General features: G+C 42.1%; 1 protein-coding gene across 1 annotated transcript in view; it reads right to left on the minus strand.

Annotated features, from left to right (window-relative positions):
* tmtopsb (teleost multiple tissue opsin b) overlaps positions 1 to 21,240 on the minus strand; it is a 52,230-nt gene that overhangs the window by 20,035 nt on the left and 10,955 nt on the right. Inside the window, exon 2 of the mRNA XM_031745048.2 lies at positions 19,858 to 20,186. Within this exon, the coding sequence (XP_031600908.1) occupies positions 19,858 to 20,186 (329 nt within the window). The remainder of the gene's footprint in view (positions 1 to 19,857; positions 20,187 to 21,240) is intronic.

Here is a 21,240-nt window from a genome sequence, read left to right on the forward strand (position 1 = left end):
GAAATTTCCTGTCTGTTTCACCAGTTCCAAAGTATTAAATTTAACCATATTAGTAAGACTGCTACACATAAAGCAAGCCAAGCCAAACAATGGTTTGAACTTCCTTTCATTTTCAGTCTAAGAGTGGTGAGGTTACTCGAGGCTGTCGCTCTGTTTAAAGTCATCAAGGTTGCAAAGAAGGTCTAAAAGGTCGGGGACAAGGGCACAGAGTTCCACAGGAGGCAACCGTAATGTAGCCACATGAGCTTTTTCCACTCACTGGGGAGAAAGCTGTCGCATCCCATGTCAATTACAGTTTTGCAGACTGAGTCTGAGTCACTCTCCTTAACAGTGAATGACTTGCAAAACAGCTCTACCCTGCAAAGCTTCAGCTGAGGTGTTTTTCAATGCTGCCACCCAACCACTCCTATAACCTGCTATTACTGGAGGGATCTTCTCTTTTGGTCATTTGTTTACATTCAGTGCCAGTATGTACACTCTGCGCTTTCATCTTTATAATGTTTGCCATTTTGGTTTATTTTAAAGCCTCCTTTCTACTTTCTTTTTCAGTCGTGACTGGTAATCATGGGCACCTACTACTCTTTTTCCTGTCTCTTCATTCTGAATAAGAGAAAAAACTTTTGAAATATTTTGCAGGAATGCAATAGCTTTATTTGCACTCAATAGCCAATTCTTGTCTTCTGCTGGAGGCCTCTCTATCTGTTGTGTTAAATAAAGAGAAACAAACATATCTTTCATTTCGTTTTCTCCTTTCTTTCTCAGCCACTCCCATCTCTCTCACTGACACAGCCACGTACACATCTCCAGATAATCTGTGGAGATGCATTTCATCGCCTTCCTCTCAGTCATGTGTCACATTGTGCTTTTTGTTTTTGTTTGATTTGAGGTGCAATACTTTATTCTCATAGAATGTCAATCAAAACTTGATCCAAGATGATCGTCCTGGGGTTTTGTTTGGCTTTAAATTTTGTAAAAAAAAAAAAAGAAAAGAAATCTCATACATTAATAATTTTTTTAAGCTAAAGTAATTGTGCTTGCCTTTGCATATTTGCAGACTGAGATTCAAAGTCATTTTTAGTAGTAGCACCTGTAGCATCAGTTTCAGAATCCTGCATCGCCTCGTTCTCAAATTATCTCGTTCGCAAATATGGGCGTCCACGCCACCTGCCTGTGACGACAATACCACATCAGACTTTTATGGCTGAGGGGTAAACATGTTTATGTTGACAACAGATAACAGATATATGGACGGTATCTCAAAGGTTATATAAACATAGACAATGGATTTACTTTAATGACCTTCCCATGCAATCACATGACTACTGGGATTAGTTTGACTATTAGTGGTTATAAACCTGTGCAATCAGCAATCAACCAAAGTGACCTAATAATAGAATAAAATCTATATAGGCAGAAAAGGAAGAAAGTATATTTAAAAAGAAATATATTGATATATATCATTATGATAATTAATGCATAAAGATTTGATGACAAGTCTTTGAGGTACTTCACTCACAAAAGCTCTGTCAGCTGAAAATTATACACCAGGTTTTTGCAGTACACGTATTCTTAAAGAAGCTTTAAGGCTAAGAAACAAAAACATTTTAATAAATATGTTTGAAAATCTCTGACGGGCCCCATCAATAAAACAGATACTTGCGCTGACTTTGTTTTTCTGCCAGTGAATGGGAATAGTGCATTTCAGTAGATTCTTTTTTTTTTCCAAGGTTTAACATATCAGCTGTCAGTGTTGTGTGCTGCGACAGAAAAGAGTGAAGAGGAGGTATTTACAGAACCAGGACGCTTTGTTTGTTAAACCAAGAGCAGTTTAGTTATGAGATTGTTTTAGAATGGGGAACATTTTCTGATTAATTTAACTTAATTTAGCTACTTGGGGATTAAACTACTTTTTTATTACATATTAACAGGCTGCATTAAGACTATGAAGGGAGAATGATGGTTTTTTTTTTTTTTTTTTAACTAGTTGGAAAATTAACCAGCTTTAAACTGTATCTTTAGGCACTTTGTTAGCAGTTTGTCTTAAAAAAAACACATTTATTCCTATAATTATGTATCTTAATCTATAAAAAACGCCACAGATAACACAGTTTGACTGGCATTAAACAGTATTTCTGCACCAACAAGGTGATTCCCACAGAACTATTAGCTATTGGCCACTTTACATCTCTCAACATGGTGTGGAGAGAGTTTAAAGTACTGCATTCCAGTACTGGGGATATTGGTAAAATTGAAAGAATTATGAACATAGAAAAGGCCCGTCATGCAGTATTGACTAGAAACAGCATTTGCCTCCCCAGATTTCAACATTATTAAAGCATTGTTGGATCATCTTGACAGATAAGAGAATAAAAAGCAGGCAATATCCAAAACAGAGCTTTGAATACAACTGCATCATAATGCTAATGCTAAATTGTTTTAAATTAAGGGCTCCAAGGTTTCAATAAGACTGTAAAGGATTACAAATGTGGAGTAAAGCAAGCAAAACTCACATTGCGAGCAAAGATGCAGGAGCCTGAAGGAACTCGTCTCCCTCTTCAGTTTCAGTTTCTTCTGCCTGGTATGTGGCTTCAACAGACACCATACACACTCAAGAGATTCAATCGCAAAACTAAGGGGATGGCTTTATTTGTTTGTCCTGCAAGTGTGAAAAATACATGCTGTGTAAGCAAGGGATTATCTTAACCCCAGGTAACCTTACGCCTACGCCGCTGTGAGACGACAAACATCAGCACACATACAAGGCAGCAAAGCAAAACTAAACGCATTCCCCAGCTGATGCCAATCTTCATCACCGTGAGCATTTTCTCTTGTCTGTCTCCACGTGAAGCTGCATTTTGCTGCGGTTAATTAGAAAACTTGCCAGCGATCCTCACGCAACATTCGATTATAAAATCACCACATCATAACAAAGCTGAAAAAATGATTAGGATCCTTATCGGCTCATTAACCAGAGGGACTATCAGTTCAACTCTTGTTTTAAGATTCTGGCAACAAGTTTGTTTTAATAAATCACTTATCAACTTGGTAATTAGAATGATAGTTTAATGACTTCAAGTGGATCGCCACCAGCCGTGAATGAAAGATTTCTAAGTCGCAGAACTAATACATGAGACAAAGAGCTAAGTCCCTGCCTTTAGGTCTTACTCTGTAAAAACTTGGCTTAATTTAGTGGACAGAAAGAAAAACTCTTTCTCAAACTTTCCTCAGTATCATTCTGTGAAAACAAACTGCATATTGTTCTTTTATTGACCAGCAAAACCAGCAGATCTGATGTGGTTAAGCGAAATGAAAATGTCACTGACTGTTCAGTATAAAAGAAAATTCCCACTGATTGCATCCATTTAGCTTTTTATTACAGAGTGACAGGGAGTATTTATTAGCACACTTTATCTCCCACTGCATTGATTGTTTGGCTGTATAATATAACTGACATATCTATCAAGTTACCTAACAATTCTCAACCTACATGTGTTTCCAGTGATTAAAACTCCAATATTTACACTCCTCATTTGCTCTGCACCAAGTCCTGAGACACCAACTTCTGGGTCATTTTAGGCACTCTCCCTTAAAGCCAACATTTTTCTGATTGGCTGCCGGTGGCCTAGCAGGTGACTTTGACTGAGATGATCGAATAAACGATATCTGCTCTCAACGACAACATACAGAGCCAAGAATAAAAACTGCCTGAATGCAAGTGTCTGGATCAGTCAGAAACCTGGGATTTTGGATCACTCGTACATGTACACATGTACATATACTTCATTATATAAAACTTTGGCTACTTATTGGCTTATTGGCTACTTATGCTTAATCTGAGCCATGTTAGGGGTGCACATTTCTAGACCAATTCCACTTTAAAATAATGATCTGAGATCATGAATGACGATGATCTGTTGTAATCTTACAAGAAATCCAACTCTACAGATGAGCCTTTAATGGCAGATGCAAATAGGAAAAAATGGAGTGCAAAAGTGTAAAGAAAGTGGTAATCAAAGCACAAGGAAGTATCCCCGAAGAAATTAACAAAGAAACATTACCAGATGACTTGACAAGGACAGAGAGGAAACACAGGTCTTTATACACACACAGACTAATTGGTAATGAGAAACAGGAAGGAGAGGGACACAGATGAATACAATTAACAAACAGGTAAAAACAGTGAGAGGAAGCAGAACTGACACAGTAAACACACAAAACAGTCCTTCATAGTAAAACAGGAAATAACCAAGGGAAACATGGACACTAACAAGAAGTAGGAGACAAGAAAACAAAGAGGACCAATGCATAAACACATGAGTCAGATAGCGATATAACAGGAATGCTGGGAAACCTACTTTGACCATATAATAATAATAAAAATAGATATAAATGAAAAGACAAGAAAACAAAACCTCAACAGAATAGATGTCAAATAGACACAATAATAAAATATTTTGCAATGTAAAATTCTGTCCAGAGACCAGTTGGGAACCTTCTGGCAACCACTGATCACAAGGGAAAAATGTGTATTTGGGGCTAGGTGAAGTTGGTTGTGGAGAGGTATACAGTGCTACACCACAAGCATCCTTGCGATTGCTTTGGCAGTGGATAAAGATGAAACCATGAAGTGCAACAGAGTGCAACTCTCTCACAGTCTGTTCTCTAAAACCTAAAAGAGGAATTATGAATTTGATCAACTGGTCTCTGAATGCAATTGACACCCCCTTCTCAACGAGAAGTCTGGGCTCGGGTGAGCCTGAGTGCTGAAGATATCTACCTATTCGGAACCATGATAACAGGATTCTTGCTGATCAGAGCTGGCTTGGCCCTGGCTTATCGAAGAATTAAGGAAGCGGAACCAGCTGTTCAAACCCCCACAAGGCTGCCCGCTGGGATTGAAACGATGGGACGAGGCGTGAGTTTCTCAAAAATGGCTCATCGGGTGCAGCACGGATAAGATCTTGGAGAACCGCACGGCTGCTGTGAATACTCAGAACAAGACCTCTGAGTGCAAACTGGATTACATCTGGAGGGGCTCGCTCGGAATAACATCTCTGAGCGCAAATTGGATCACATCTTGGGAAGCGCACTGCGGTAGTGAGTTCTCAGAACCTGCCCTTTGAGCACAAGAATGACAACATCACGGGCGTAAGTTTGATAACATCATAGAAAGCTCACGGCTCTCCAACAGGAGATCAAGAGACCAGTGTTGGACTGTTAGAACAGCTTTGAAATTCATATGAGTTGTTCGCAACAAAGTTAAAACCACCATCACTTCACGTGGAGACCCCTTCGGCGCCAGCTGCGGTCTCAAGGCTGGAGCTGAACAACAACACCCTGATAACGACTGTGTGGAGACTGTTCTTCCCTTTCTATGCAAGGCCACCTGGGTTGGCTGGAAGACTGTTTACTTAGCCTGGCAGGGTGAAGGACACTGTCTCAGCTGAACTCTGGACATACACACACACACACACACACGCACGCACACAGACATATATATACACATGCTGATATACACTCATACCCCCTCCCCCCTCCAAACGCATTCGACGCTTATTCCCTTCCGATGCTGATGGTGGATCATGGAGACCAGCGCATAGGCTGCAGGCCCGGATGTACTGTCGACATTGGCTGTCTCTCACCCTTTACCCACCCCTGTTGCTTGTCATGTGTTTCTTTGGTGTATTAAGAGTTTTTTTCATGTGCTATGTGCAGAGGTGTTTTTTTCTGTTCTCAAACTGATCTCCCTGTTGGAGCTCAGTCTGGGGGGAGTTATTTTTTTCTCCTTATCTTTCCTCATGCTGTGCTTTTCCATGTATACCTCTCTGACCTGTCTTCCCCATGTGATGTTTTTGTGTAATGTATGTATGGTCGGAGGGTAAGATGGCGCCGCCATTGCGTGCAATAGGTCGGCAGCCTTAACATGAAATTTCCCCTTGTGGGACTAATAAAGGTATATCAAATCAAATCAGATACCAGAACTGGAGACACACCAACATGTTTCCAAAAGCCCAACTTTTACTTTGAAGGGTGAAGTTTCCAGTTAGCATCACACTTTTCTCAAGTGTTTTCAGTGCAGCAGCCTTTTTCCAGCTGATTTCACCTGGAAATAGTCAGCAGCCATTCACCAACTTGCTGCTGAATATACATTTTTTATCTCTAGACCTGTGTGACTGAAGACTAAGAACCATAGATGTAGAAAGTAAGCACCAGCACAACAACACAGAGAACATTAACTGAGACTCAGAAATCATCAGAAACAAGAATGAAAGACAGAAGAAACCATCTGTCTATGGCTATATCTATGTGTGTTTACTTGCTTGCTTGTTTGTTTGTTGAAGACACTTGTTTAATATGAATAAAACCAGACTTTGGTCTTTGCGATGCATGGCGCTCCCTTCACCCCACCAGTAAGGAATATACTTTTTTCTCACATGTTCATCACTCCTACTCTCGTCTGGATTATTTTTTGGTCAGCAGCTCACTGCTGAGTGACATTTCAGACACTGAGATTCATCCTATAGCTGTCAGCGATCATGCTCCTGTATCTTTAACACTAATGCACAAGAATAATACTACGCCAAGTAAAAACTGGAGATTTAATACATCACTGCTTAAAGATGAAGACTTTATTAAATATTTTAAAAAGAGTGGACTTCATATTTAGACTTTAATGACACTCCCGGAACATCAGCTTCTGTTTTATGGGAAGCAGGAAAGCTGTGATGAGAGGTAAAATAATTTCTTTCTCATCACATAAAAGAAAAAAAGAAAACAAAAATATTCAGGAATTAGAAAAACCATCAAATCACTAAAAGAAGCCTACGCGTCCCACCAAGATCAGGAAACACTGAACAAAAATACGCAAAAACAAAACTAGAATTAAATGAGATAATTGATAAAAAACAAAATTCTTAGTACAAAGACTACGCTTACAAAATTATGAACATAGTAATAAATCTGGTCAATTTCTAGCAAACCAGCTAAAAATAAATAAAGAAAAAACAACTATATGTGCTGTTCAAGATTCATCTGGGAACACAATGTATGAACCGAAACAAATAAACAACATTTTCAGGGATTTCTGTAAAACGTTGTATTCACCACAAATAAACCCATCTAAAAAGGAAATTGATCAGTTTTTAGACTACATAACTCTCCCAAAATTATTAGACACTCAAGCAATGGCACTGGATTCGCCACTGACATCAGGTGAACTCCAGGAAGCCCTGATAAGTATGCCCAATAATAAGGCTCCAGGTCCAGACGGCTTTCCTGCAGAATTCTACAAAGAATTCTGGACCATTCTAGCACCAGTTTTTTACAGAACGTTGTTGGAAATCAAAGAAAATGGCAGACTTCCATCAAATATGAATTCTGCAAACATTAATCTCCTGCTAAAACTAGGCAAAGACCCTGTATATCCCTCAAGCTATCGTCCAATATCCCTTATAAATGTAGACCTTAAAATAATCTGCAAAAGCTCTCTCGAAGAGACTAGAGAAAATAACCCCCTCTTAATTCATCCTGACCAAACTGGTTTCATAAAAGGTAGGCACTCATCAACTAACACACGTAGATTACTTAATTTGATAGACTACTCATACAGTAAAAATCTTGAAACTACAATATTTTCTTTAGATGCAGAAAAAGCATTTGACAGAGTTAACTGGAAATTTCTATTTGCAACTTTACATAAATTTGGTTTTGGATCTTCTTTCATCAACTGGTTAAAAATATTATATAATTCCCCAACAGCTTGTGTCAGAACAAATGACCAGACATCCTCCAGCTTCTGTCTCCTGAGGGGCACCAGGCAGGGATGCCCACTCTCCCTTCACTGTTTGCAATTTTTATCGAACCACTAGCAGCAGCAATTAGACAGAATTCAGTAATTAAGGGCATAAAATGCAAGAACGTGGAACATAAAATCAGCCCTTTATGCGGATGATGTGTTACTCTTTCTCCAAAATTCACAAACCAATATCTCTGGGGTGATTGAACGATAAACTCTTTTGCAAGAATATCAGATTACTCAATTAACTGGTCAAAATCTACAGTCCTTCCGATTAATTGCTCCTTCCATAATTCCTCTTCTACTCCACTGCAATCGGGAAATATAAAATATTTAGGTATTAATGTTTCTCCCAAGCTTGCAGATCTAACTAAATTAAACCATATCCCACTTTTAAAGAAAGTAGAAGGCGATCTGGCTAGGTGGAAATGTCTACCCATATCACTCATGGGAAGGGTTGCCGCTATAAAAATGATGGTATTACCAAAAATAAATTATTTATTCTCAATGATCCCAACTAAACCGCCGCAAGATTGGTTCAGATCTCTAGATTCATATATGTCCAAATTCCTTTGGAAAAATAAGCCCCCACGTATAAGCTTAAAAACATTACAAAAGACCAAGGATAAAGGAGGATTAGAACTACCCAACTTTCAGCACTACTTCTTAGCCAACAGGCTTCAGTTTATCTCAGGATGGCAAAAACATACCCTCTTAGATGAACCTTGGCTAGATGTAGAACAAGCACTTTGCAATAATCTAGAGATTTCAGATCTACCATTTATCAGCTCAAACATCCAACGACATGAATGCTTCAAAAGCATCAACATCAGCTCCTCTCTGACAGCATGGTGGGAGTTTCTGAAGCTGACTGAGTCTTCATTAATCCCATGCAAACGTACACCTATCTGGAACAACCCTGACATATTACAAAACAATAATATGATAAACTTTTCAGATTGGAGTAGTAAAGGAATCAAATATTTAGAACATATACTAGAAGGAACAGAATTTATTTCATTTGACAGACTAGTTACACAATATGGGATCAACAAGAAAAGATTTTTAGAATATCAACAAATTAAATCCATAATAAAAAGAGATTTAAACCGGGTCAAGTTGAACTACAAACACCACCAATTGTGGTTCAATTTCTTACTCTTAAAACCCCAAATTACTATCCAAAATATACAGAATGCTTTCTAAAACAGATGAATCAATATCACTTCCTATTGCAAAATGGGAAGCGGATTTATCAGTTAACTTTGACCAAAACTTCTGGTCTCAGATTTGCTTAAAAACTTTTCATCTAATTAGAAATCCCAGTCTTCAATTAATTCAATACAAAATACTACATAGAGTGCACTATACAGGTCATCGGATGTTCAAGATGGGCTTTACGTCTACCAACAACTGCTCACACTGCCAAACCAATTCACCGGACAGTTATATCCACACACTTTGGTTCTGTCCACCAGTTCAGAAGTTTTGGCGTGAGATATGTGAAGACTTATCAAAGTGTCTGAAATGTAACATTCCAACTTCCCCTTTAGTGTGTTTGTTGGGCAGCTTAGATAATGTCACTACGGAAAAGAATATAGCCCATATGGTTTTCACTGCCCTATGCATAGCCAAGAAAACAGTCCTCATGAACTGGAAAAATAAAAATAATCTTAATTCTAACCAATATAGAAATTATCTATTAGATCACATTAGTCTTGATACAGCCTCTGCCACCACATCAGATCAATTGCTCTGGGCTCCTTTGATCAGCTCCATCACCTAGTGGGGTGGGGGTCTTAGTTTGGTCCCACCTTCACTGTTGTGATTGGTGTGGGGGTAGGGACAGGCTTAGGGCATCGGGGGGTTCCCCGGGAGCATCTTCCTTGGGGGGCTCAACCCGGGGTAGCGGTCATGGCCAATTAGGGGCTCTGTTGGCTCTTAGGTGACGGTTTCCTCGTGGCTGCGTGCAGCAGGGCTAGGGGAGGGTCTGTGCTGACGGACGTGGGTTACTGACCTGGTAGCCTGGCTGCCCCTGGGTGGGTCCGGGATGGGCGTGAGGTTCTGGGGCACTCCGTCTCTGGGCTGGGGCCCTGGCCAAGCCTCAGGGGCTTGGGTCCTGGTTGGTGTGTTGCCGGGGTTGTGGGCGAGTGGGTGTGTGGGGGCCCAGTCCTGGCGCAGGGTGCCGCCTGTGCATCGAACCACCTGGGGGGCTCTTCAACTGGTGGGGGAGGTTGTCACATCCTGCAGGAGCCTTCCTCTCTTCAGGAACTCTCTCTGCAGGAGGGGAGATACAGGAGAGGTGGAGGAAGATCTCAGCCTGGGCGTCTATTGTCTTGTGTAGTCTGGAAGATGAGTGGATGATGGGGTGGGTGCAGTTTTCTCTGTGGTGGGGTCAGGTGGACTGTCCCGGGCTCTGTGGGGCCGGGAGGCGCTGCTGCACTGGGCCCCGGTCTGGATGGGCCTGGGCCCCTTTCCCTGGCGGGTTGCAGAGTATGGGGGTGCCTACTGGGGTCAGCGGGGAGCTGACCCCAGGAGGGGTCACTGCCCCTCCTTCCTTCCCTCCCCATCTCCAGCTGCCTCCCTCTTCCCGCTCCACCACAATCACCCACACATGCAGGGCCTTGGGGTAGGGGTGTGTCACCAGGGTGCAGAGGAGACATCCCCCTCTGTCCCCTTCTGGCTGCCTCTGCCTCAATTTTATCCCACAACTTAGACATTCACATTACTCACACTCTCATTACACATACATATAGGATCTTGGGGTGGGCACGCTACACGGATTCCAATCACCATCAGGGTGTACACCTCACCCCTGGCGCCGCTGCCCACCTCTCAATTTTAAATACACGTAGACATTGAGGGCTAGCAGGAGGGGCTATACGCTTACCTGCTGCTCTGGCAGGTAGCTCCATGCCCTCCTGGGTTTTAAATGCACCTTAGAACACACATACATCAACACTACATATGAGCGGGTGGAGGGAGGTTTGAGTCTTCCTACACCCCGTTCTCTGCAGCCTGCTGGAGCGGGGGGCTAGGAGGAGTTGGCCGTCCGACTGGGGTCTGGAATGTGGGGCCTCCTGCTGCTGCGGAGTCGGGCGGTCTGCTTCTCCCACCGCAGGGAAAGGGTAACACCACCTGGGTCTGGGCGCAGTTTCCCCTCCAGGGGCAAGGGTACCTAGACCCGGGCTTAGAGTACGCTTGGGGAGTGTGATTGTGTGTACAGTGTCTCTCTATGTCTGTCTCCACGTTGGGTGAGTGTTGAGAGCATGAGGGTGGGAATAGATGTTTGTATCTGTGTGTGCCTGTTTGTCTGTCTATATGTCAGGTTGGGTATCAGACCCCACCTCTCTGGGGACATCTCAGGCCCTCCAAGGTTTGAGGCCCATCTCCCCACCACTTCCCCTGCCGGTGGCAGATGCCCTCAGACATCGGTGCATTGGTGGTTCTTTGTGTCCGGGGTGGCGCCCAGGTACCCACCGGCTCACTCCTTGGCAGCTGCTTATCGGGGCATGGAGCCTGGGGCTCGCTCGGGCCACTTCGGGATGGGGTGCCTCGGCCTCTCGGCCCGGGGCTCGGTCACTCAGGCACAGCTGGCTGCCGGCAGAGCTCACGGGCACGTCACTGCAACCCCCCCTGGCTTCTGCTCCGCGGCTGCTGAGTGACCCCTCATCTGGGACTCTCCTCGGCTCTTTCTGGGATAGTGGCGCGGCTGCCCCTCTGTTGGTCTTCCTTGGTCTCTTGTGTTCTGGGGGCCTCTGGATGTCTGGAGTTTTGATCTCCTCCATACCTGCTTCATGCCCTGGAGGTCGGGGCAGTGGCCCCCCACACCCTCTAGCAGATCATTACATGAAGGAACCTTTTAAAAACAAGCACGTTCATACTCACAGGTGTACACACGGGTGATCACACACACAAATTACACCCTTTTGGGCTCCTACCTCAAAGCACACTGTGCGCTGTCGATCTCACGTGCTGCACCATAATGTTTAATATTTAGTATTTACTGTCATATTCCCATATATCATTGTGATCTTGTTTATTACTCTTGTCTTCTTCTGCTTGCTTTCTTTTTTTCTTTCTCAACAGGTGATCCAGGTGATCGATATATATATTTTTTTGTCTGCTTATTCTGTTGGTTTTGTTTTTGCCCTTTTTCCCGTCCCTCTTCTCAGGTTTTTTTTTTTTCTTTCCTCTTTCTTTCTCCCTTTCTTTCCACCAGTCAAGTCTGTCTCGTATTCAGCAAGTGAAAATAAAATAAACAATAAAAGGTGAATCAGATGGACCATTACGGCAAGGCTGGGATGGTCCATTTGGTAAAGTAAATCCGTTGGGGATCTTTCTTCGCCTTTAGACAATAATTCTGATGGCAAAAGAACCAAACGGGACAGGTTAAAAAAAAAAAAAAAAATATGAATAAAACCAGACACAGTTTTCTAAAAAATCTTCTTCTTAATCATTACCAGAAAAACTGTTTGTGTAAGATGATCCAGGTTTGACTTGGTGTCGACCACAGAAAACTGTGAAGGGCATTAAAAAAAACAGTGTATACAGTAACTGCCAAAACTACATGAAAAAAATATTGCAGCTGTCAATCTCCAATAGTCATCTTCCTGCTCAGTATACCCTCTGGTTGTTTTTTTGGGGGGTTGGGGGCGGTGTCCTGGTTCTCTACACCTACATCCATCAACGTACCTGCCATCCCTGACAGGAAGCAGTATGCTAAGAGACTTCTCACTACATCTGGCCCGTCTTCCTCTGCTTAATTAATTCAGATGGTGTCACTGATAAAGTAACCGAGTCTGCAGCATCACTTTCTTTATCTGTACCAACTCCTCCACTCCTTGTCTCCATATCTTAAGGAATTTAATCACAGTTTACAATAGAATGTGGATTTAAATTATGCTTTGAAATCTGATAAGGTTAAAGTAATAAGGTTTAATCCTTTTGGGACAACAAACATGCACATTTGCAACATATTTTTGGGACAATCCATCTGATGGGTTGAAATATCTCAGTATGGATAAAAGGAAGCCAACTGACACTGACCTCCAGAGATTACCAGCCTCCACGTTAGCGATGCAGAAGAAGACTGACAATGTGAAGTGTTTGCATTTACTACGGGGTCATGCTTTTAATGTTAATATAACCAAAACAGTTGCATTATTGAGACTTCAGTGAGGTTGTGTAACTATTTTCTTCTTCACTTAGTTACAGGTAACACTGCAGTACAGAGAATATTTGAACCATTGCTTATTGCATACAGTTACACTTAAATTGAGTCTCTGCTCCAAACAGCTAGTAAAAAAAAAGTTCCTTATGCTTGCAGGCATGGAAAAGACCCAAAGAAGCACGGTACATGAACCAGCAAATGGTGTGGCAAATTAAATTCTTGTGCAAACAACATCAACACAGACAACACCCACAGGGCTAACAGAAACAAGCAGTTCCCACACAGTTAATGTGAAGACATACGATGCACAGCCGAAGACTGAGGCAACCCTAATTCTTAGACTCACTGTGCATGTAGCTGTCACAGATTAACATGAAGGACATACATCACAGTGAAGGCAATGACAAATAGGCATCCATGCAGAACGAGAACAAGGAGAATTAGGGGAACCATTGTTTGTGTATAAACAGACAAGCAGAAATATTTACAGCAGTGATTTGGAAATATTTTATCAATTAGTTCATATTATTTTTTCAAATGAATTTATTTCAACTATTTGACAGGTTAGGCTCAATCACTCAACATGATCTTCACTTAGTTTTATATTTGTGGAAGACATTTTCAGATCATTATTGTAAATATTTCCCATTTTTTCTGATAGATTTCTTTAATCATCACAGATTATGGCCTTAAACCCAACACTAATGCTATGCAGATGACATGAAAATGCCCTTCTGACATGCATCAAAAGCTATATTTTTGGTACTTTTTGATGTTCTCTAAAGTTAGCATTAAAGCTAGGGTTAGTGTTGGGGTTATCACTGACGGCTTAAACACATTTTGCCTTTTTAAGTTTGTTGCAAACTGATTTTGCATTACTCTGTTTAATCCTTCACCGATTTCTGGTTGGAGTGTGAAAGATTTTAGCCTAAACACTGAACCTCAGAGATAGTTTTATTAATTTCATCAGCATGTATAAACTGCTAATTACAAATCTTTATAGCTTATGAGCTCTTAATAACTAATTTTGAGATCTGTGTTTATGTCACAAACTAACACAAAGAAAACTATGTGTCCTTGTAGCAGTACAGCTGATCAGTGTGTCCTCTGCTGCCTGTCCAGTAAATAGTGCAGAGGGTAGTCAGGATTATCCATGATGGATAACAGTTTGTTCAGTGACCTTTCTTCCACAGCTTTAAAAATGTCCAATTTTCAGCCAGCCACAGAACCAGCCTTCCAAATATGTTTATTCAGCCTGGTGGTGTTAATCGCTCTGATGTCTGTGTAGGTTCTCAGTCATCCAGGAAAAAAGAAGGCAACTGGACTTCTTTAAGTTTGTGAATACATTTCACTTGGCATCCAAGAGGCTTCTCCGGAGTCCCAGGTATTAGACGCCTGGAACTATTCACCAACTTAAAGAAGTCCAGTCGCTTTCTTTTTTCAGATTTCAAGCTGCTAGCTAAAATGTTGCTCTCCCTGCAGACCACTAAGTGCACTACTTCATTTTGCTGCATACACTGAAGGATCAGCTTCCTTAGAAAACAGAGCCTGCTCTTGCACTTTTATGATACAGCCTAATGTTGAAATGGACGGCCAGGTACACGTACCCCTCCACCACATAGACATCCCATCCTAGGACAGACACAGACTGTAGCTGTCCTTTTCCTTCTGAAGTTGATCACCATTTCTCTGGTCTTATTCAGGTTCAGAAGCAGATTTCTCCCACACCACTCCACAAATCCACTAGTGTTTTGTACTCCTCCTGCCCATTCAGCCACTGTAAAATCAGATTATTTCTATATGTGGCGTGGTGAGCAGGAATGGCCGAATGGAGACAGCACAACCCCCTGTGCAGCTCTGCACAGTCTGACATGCTGCAGCTTGTTTGTCAGGTAGTCAATAATCCATTTTTGCAGCATGTCATAATGATGACACAACAGTAGGACAGTGGAAGCACTGTTTGTTTACAATAGGAGGGTCGTGGGTTCAAATTCACCAGCCAGCTGTGTGGACTTGTCCCTGCATGGGTTCTGCAGCTTCTTCTCACAGTCCAAAGACACGCATGCTAGGTTAAATAGCCCTAGATGTGAATGTGGTCATCTATGTCTCTGTGTTTGCCTGCAACAGAGTGGTGAGCTGTTCAGGGTGTACCTCACATTTTGCCCAGTGATAGCTGGGATACGCCCAAGCCCCCCAGTGACTCCCCTGTGTGAATTGGACAGGCAGTTAAGAAAATGGATGGATGGAGCAGCTCGTTTCACATATAAAAAAGACTGCAGATCCTAGTTTTCACATACCAATGAACACTAGAGAAAGGAGTCTATATAAAGCTAGGTAACATCTCACCTTTTCCTCTAGCTGCACATATGTAAAGTGAACAGAGCATGGGGAATGGGTTGAGGTCTCCCACACACCCCTTGAGCTTCATGCAGTCTTACCCGTGTTACCAGTTTCAAGACAAAACTTAAGCACAACAACTTTTTTCCCCAAAGATTGATTGTGGTCTGAGATTGCTATTAAACATGAAGGTGGAGGTGGGACCTCAATATCAAATCTCCACCCCCCCCCATCTTTACAGAATATCCTTACAAATGAGTAGTGTGCCCACTGGCTCCACTTCTGTTAAGTTTTATCCATAGATTCTATGTTATACACCCATCATCTACGCTAGATTCGACACAGCGAACACCATGAGACCGGACAGTGTGCGCACCGCGGATGACGTCAGGGCGCACACTGTGTCTGAGGAGGATGTGCGGAAGTGCTTCAGGAGAGTGAACGCACGCAAAGCTACTGGTCCGGACGGGATTCCCGGCCGCGTCCTCAAGTCATGCGCGGCTCAGCTGGCTGGAGTGTTTACACACATCTTCAACCTTTCCCTCTCTCTGTCTGTAGTCCCAGCCTGCTTCAAAATGGCCACCATCGTCCCTGTACCCAAATCCTCCACCATCTCCTCATTGAACGACTGGCGACCTGTAGCCCTGACCCCTAGCGTGAGCAAATGCTTCGAGAAGCTGGTCAGGGACTTCATCTGCTCCGCACTACCCGACTCACTGGACCCTCTACAGTTTCGCATACCGCCACAACAGGTCCACTGATGATGCCATAGCCCTGACACTCCATGCTGCCCTGTCACACCTGGAGAAGAGAGACACGTATGTGAGAATGCTGTTTGTAGATTACAGCTCAGCATTCAATACCATCGTTCCCTCGAAGCTGGACAGGAAACTGCAGGATCTAGGACTGAGCAGCTCCCTCTGCAGCTGGAACCTTAACTTCCTGTCTGACAGACGCCAAGTGGTCAGACTGGGCAGCACCACCTCATCCCCATCACACTGAACACTGGTGCTCCACAGGGGTGTGTACTGAGCCCTCTCCTGTACTCACTCTACACCCACGACTGCACGGCCACTAACAACTCCAACATCATTGTGAAGTTTGCGGACGACACTACAGTGGTGGGTCTTATCACCAACGGTGATGAGGCGGCCTACAGGGAGGAGGTCAGCGCCTGACCCACTGGTGTCAAGACAACCATCTCACCCTCAACGTCGCAAAGACAAAGGAGCTGATAGTGGACTTCCGGAGGTGCAGAGGAGTACACACCCCCATCACCATCAACGGCGCCGCTGTGGAGAGAGTGAGCAGCTTCCGCTTCCTTGGTGTACATCTGGCTGAGGATCTCACATGGTCAGTACACATAAACAAAACAGTGAAGAAGGCGCAGCAGTGCCTCTTCTTTCTCAGGAGACTGAAAAGATTCGGCATGAGCCCCGCATCCTCAGGACCTTCTATCGCTGTGCCATTGAGAGCATCCTCACTGGATGCATCACCACCTGGTATGGCAACAGCACCGCTTACAACCGCAAAGCTCTCCAGAGAGTAGTGCGGTGTGCTGAACGGATAATTGAGGTGAGCTTCCCTCCTCCAAGACATCTACAGGAAGCGGTGCCTGAGGAAAGCGGGAGGATCATCAAGGACTCCAGTCACCCCAGCCATAAACTCTTCAGACTACTTCCATCAGGAAGGAGGTTCTGCAGCATCCGGTCCCGAACCAGCAGACTGAGAGACAGTTTTTCCACCAGGCCATCAGACTGCTGAACACGTCATAGACACCTCACCCTCACTACTGGAACTTCAACATTATGCACTCCATACTGTACATTAATGCCACTGTTTTGCACATACCAACCTCTGTATATTTTATATATCTTATTTTATTGTTTACTTTATTTCATTTGTAAAACATGTATATACACACTATATACACACTCACACACACACACGTAGAAAAACATATTTAGTATACACATTCAGTAATGTATATACCTTTATATATGGTACATATATTTATTACTTTTTAGATTAGCCATTTTTATATTTTGCTTGTTGCACGTTATTGTATTTTGCACAACTCTGTTGCTTGTGAAGCTTGCACACAAGAATTTCACTCGCATGTACTGTACCAGTGTACCTGCACATGTGACGTGACAATAAAGGTGATTTGATTTGATTTGAGTCCATATGGTTTAGTAACTCATCTCTGACCTGGAGTATGTAAGTATGCCTGTAAGTATGCAAAACTTGTTTTTAAAGGAAACTCATCCCATCTTTCCACCTAAAGAACAACTTACTTTGGAGCTGCTTCTGTGTAAACTGTTTAAATCATAATATTATAATGTTTAACCTCATTAATGACCCTAATAGAACGACATATTCCAGACAGGCACCATCAGCCTGAAGAGAAGAATGCATTTATATTCATGAATAAAAGTAAGTTAACATGTGTCACAATATTACATGCAATGAAATAAAAGTAAAAGAAACATTAGTAAATCAGCGTTCTTCTCTTGATGTACATTTTTCATAACATTCAAATGTTTTTGTTTGTTTTTTATTTGGGCTTTTTCGTCGCCTCAGTTAGCGGGAGCTGAGCGTGAAAGCCTGTATCCTGGAGGTTTAATGAAGCGCCTCAGCAGTGTGTAATGGAGACAGCTGCCTGTAATCTTGTCATTAACACCACACTGCAGACTGAAGCTCTGTGCCGCTCTTTACTTTGTTACCAAACTACCATTTTCAACTTTCTAATGTGAAAATCAGTCAAAGTCAGGCTTTAAAATATTGAATGTTACTGTTACTAGTTATTGATATTCACTGACCAATCACATTATTTACCTGACTGTTGTTGTTTTTTATTACATAAAGATCTTAAATGACCATTTGTCATCTGTTTCTGTGCAAAGTATAGCACGACTGTATGTGGCAGGTAACGGAGTTTTTTGCTTTGCAGTCCACTGATTCGTGCTCTTAAGTTTTAAAGTTATATGTATTTTACATATGAGTAATAATGTCACATTGATGATGCAGCTAATGCTACTAGTTGGTAAAAACACTGTGCAAGGCAGACTTAATCTCATTATTGTTGGAATGATTGAGGCATTTTTTATCTTTGCATATATATCTGATGAAAATGTTGTATTTTCATAAATACAACAGTATGCAGTAAGCGAGTTTATGCCGAAGTTATATTTAAGTTTAAATTAGCAAAATTTCCATTATTTTAAATGATGGAAATCCCTGTGACCCAGAAGCTCACTTTTCTCCACTCTTAGGTCCTTATGATGTCAAAAAGCCACGAACTGTTTAATATGGTCATATGGCAGAATGCTAGAAAAAAAAATGAGGCTGGAAATGAGCAACAAAATCCTAGTTTAATCCACAGAGCAAAGCACTTTAAGCCAGGAGAGGAGGGAAATAGAAAGATTACACCTGAAGGGAATAATAATACACTAAATCCTAAAGTGTGAAATTTATCTTCAGCTTTTGCCTCCAAGTTATAGTCCTGTGGTTTGTGTTTGTATTTATTTTGAAAATAAATAAATAAACTCCATCAAAATAAATTATTAGAAAATGTTTAAATGACAAACAAGAAGCACTCTGAGAGCATAAACCTCCACCAAGGCAGAGTTCACTCTCTAGGTAGTATTTCATTTTAAGGAAAAAGTATTAGAATTTGACCTCCTTCAAGGTCATAGATACAGAGGTCAAATGTGACATGATATCTTAAATATCTATACTGTACTTTCTATATGTTGACAATACACAACACACAAAATGCTTGAACTAGAGGGACTCTAAACCTCTGATTGGTAGTGTAAATAAAACCATTAATATTTAAAATGGAAAAACCTGGAAAAACTGAGCACACAACCTAGTTTCAGACTTTTTGAAAGACGTAACCGGAGCCATTACAACAGTTCACCGGTTCAGCAGCAATATGAAGACGCAATTTATGACTGTCATCCAGAATTCAGGTCATGATTTCCCATTTTTCTCTGTCTGCTCTTTCCTGCTTCGAGGTATCAATTATGCTCTGGCACATATGATGTGGCTTCAGATGCTTTTTAAAAGAAAACTCACAGCTCCTGTTTGACCCGAGCTTCCCCGACCGGCAGCGAAGGCGTAAAGTTAAAGACAAGAGAAGAAAAACGATGTTGGCAGCTTTAATGGACGGTTGTTGAAAAGTCAAACCTGATCGGTGATTCAAATTTCTCAGCTTTCAAGCTCAAGTCTTTGAAATATTTGTACTCATGTTACCCGCTCTCTTGTCAGCTTTGCAGCCTCAGGCTATACAGTAAAGAGAGGCTTATGATACGCTCGTGATTCGGTTGAGGTCGTAGATAAGGGACCGCTCTTGTGCTCTACATATAAATCACATAATGTATAGATGACCTTGTTTTGGCTGGTGTCTCATCTCAAATCTGGGTCATTTCCACACAACTGTCTTGATAGTCACATCTTATGACAGAATTAGTGTTCTGTTTTTCCCGAAAGGCTCATTTTCTCACTTTGGAAACTCTCTCATAACATTTACTTTGCAGATTCGCACCTGTCTGATGGCGTGCAGCAGCTTGCCGTAGGAGTAGAGGATGACGCCGAACGGCAGAACGAGGCAGAAGGTGAACAGGCAGATGATGTAGGAGATGTTGTTTGGCGTACGTGTCCTCCAGTCAACCGAGCAGGTGGTGCCGGGACCCTCAGGACCATATCTGCTCCAGCCCAGCAGCGGAGGCACGGTCCAGGCCACGGAGTAAAGCCAGGAGAAGCAGATCCCTGCCAGTGTTGGGCGGAAGTCTCTACCGTCTGCAATAGTCGGCGCCATCATGGTGCAGTAGCGCTCGTAGGACAAAACAGCCAAGGAGATGAGGGAAACAATACCTGAGGAGGGAGAAGTTCAGAACAAGTGGTCAGACCCAGATATCAAGCAAATATATTGAATATTTGGGCTTTTGGGAGTCAGTGAGCAGAGCAAGCTTTCCTCAGAACTGGAGCATCTGCGTTCTGTTTCCCTCAGAGTTAATGATTGATACATTTAGATACAAAGTCATGTCAATTTTCTGCTCGCTTTGATCATCTTAATAACTTTTAACTTTGCATTGCTGGGGCACAAACAGAGGAAAATGAATGTCATCAGCTGGCATTTGCCTTGAAAGCTTTACAGTTACTGTGATGGCAAAGCCCTGCTGGATTTATTTCAATTTGTACATCTTGGAGCGCACTAAGGTTTGAGCTTTTTGTTCATCCACACGTGTTTATTTCAGGCATTATCATATGTCAACCGAACCAAAATGTTTTTGTCTCTTTGCTTTATTTCTTTGTACTTTCTTTCTTCCTTTTTCTTTCCACTACAGGGCCTTCAGCCTACTCCACTCTGTGTGTAGTGGGAGGATCACACATATGCACACATTCACTGTTATTTGACTTTCTACATTCATTCATATTTATGAATTCCCATGCTTTGTAATCCCAGGTTTAACCCTCAAACAAGCCTTTGAAATGGTATGAAAGGTAAAGATAGGTCGCAATGTTTAAATTAAACTGATTGTTTCTGCCTTTGTTTTCCTGTGAGAAATCACTTCAGTCCCTCATCTTGTTTCGATGACTGCTTCTTGATAAAGCGGCAACCTATAATCTGTCCATTCTCCACAGCCATGTTTTGAGCAGGTGCAATCAGACATACCCCCGTCAGTGAGTGCTTCTGTATCACTTTTAGCATTTAGCAGTCAATTGTAGCTACAAAAACACGGGTTACAAAGAATCCAAATAGCAGTATTCATCGCTCACATTTCTTTTGGCTAACTAGAGTTTGCATACTGTTTTTTTTCCTCTTCTTCAGTTCAATGTTTTGATTTTTTGCTACTGGCAGTAAGTTAAAAACAACTGAACACTGACTATTCGAACTGCAGGTAGTCATTTCCATTCAAGCTCAATC

This window comes from Oreochromis aureus, linkage group 9 (assembly GCF_013358895.1).
Source record: "Oreochromis aureus strain Israel breed Guangdong linkage group 9, ZZ_aureus, whole genome shotgun sequence".
Taxonomy (NCBI): Eukaryota; Metazoa; Chordata; class Actinopteri; order Cichliformes; family Cichlidae; genus Oreochromis; species Oreochromis aureus.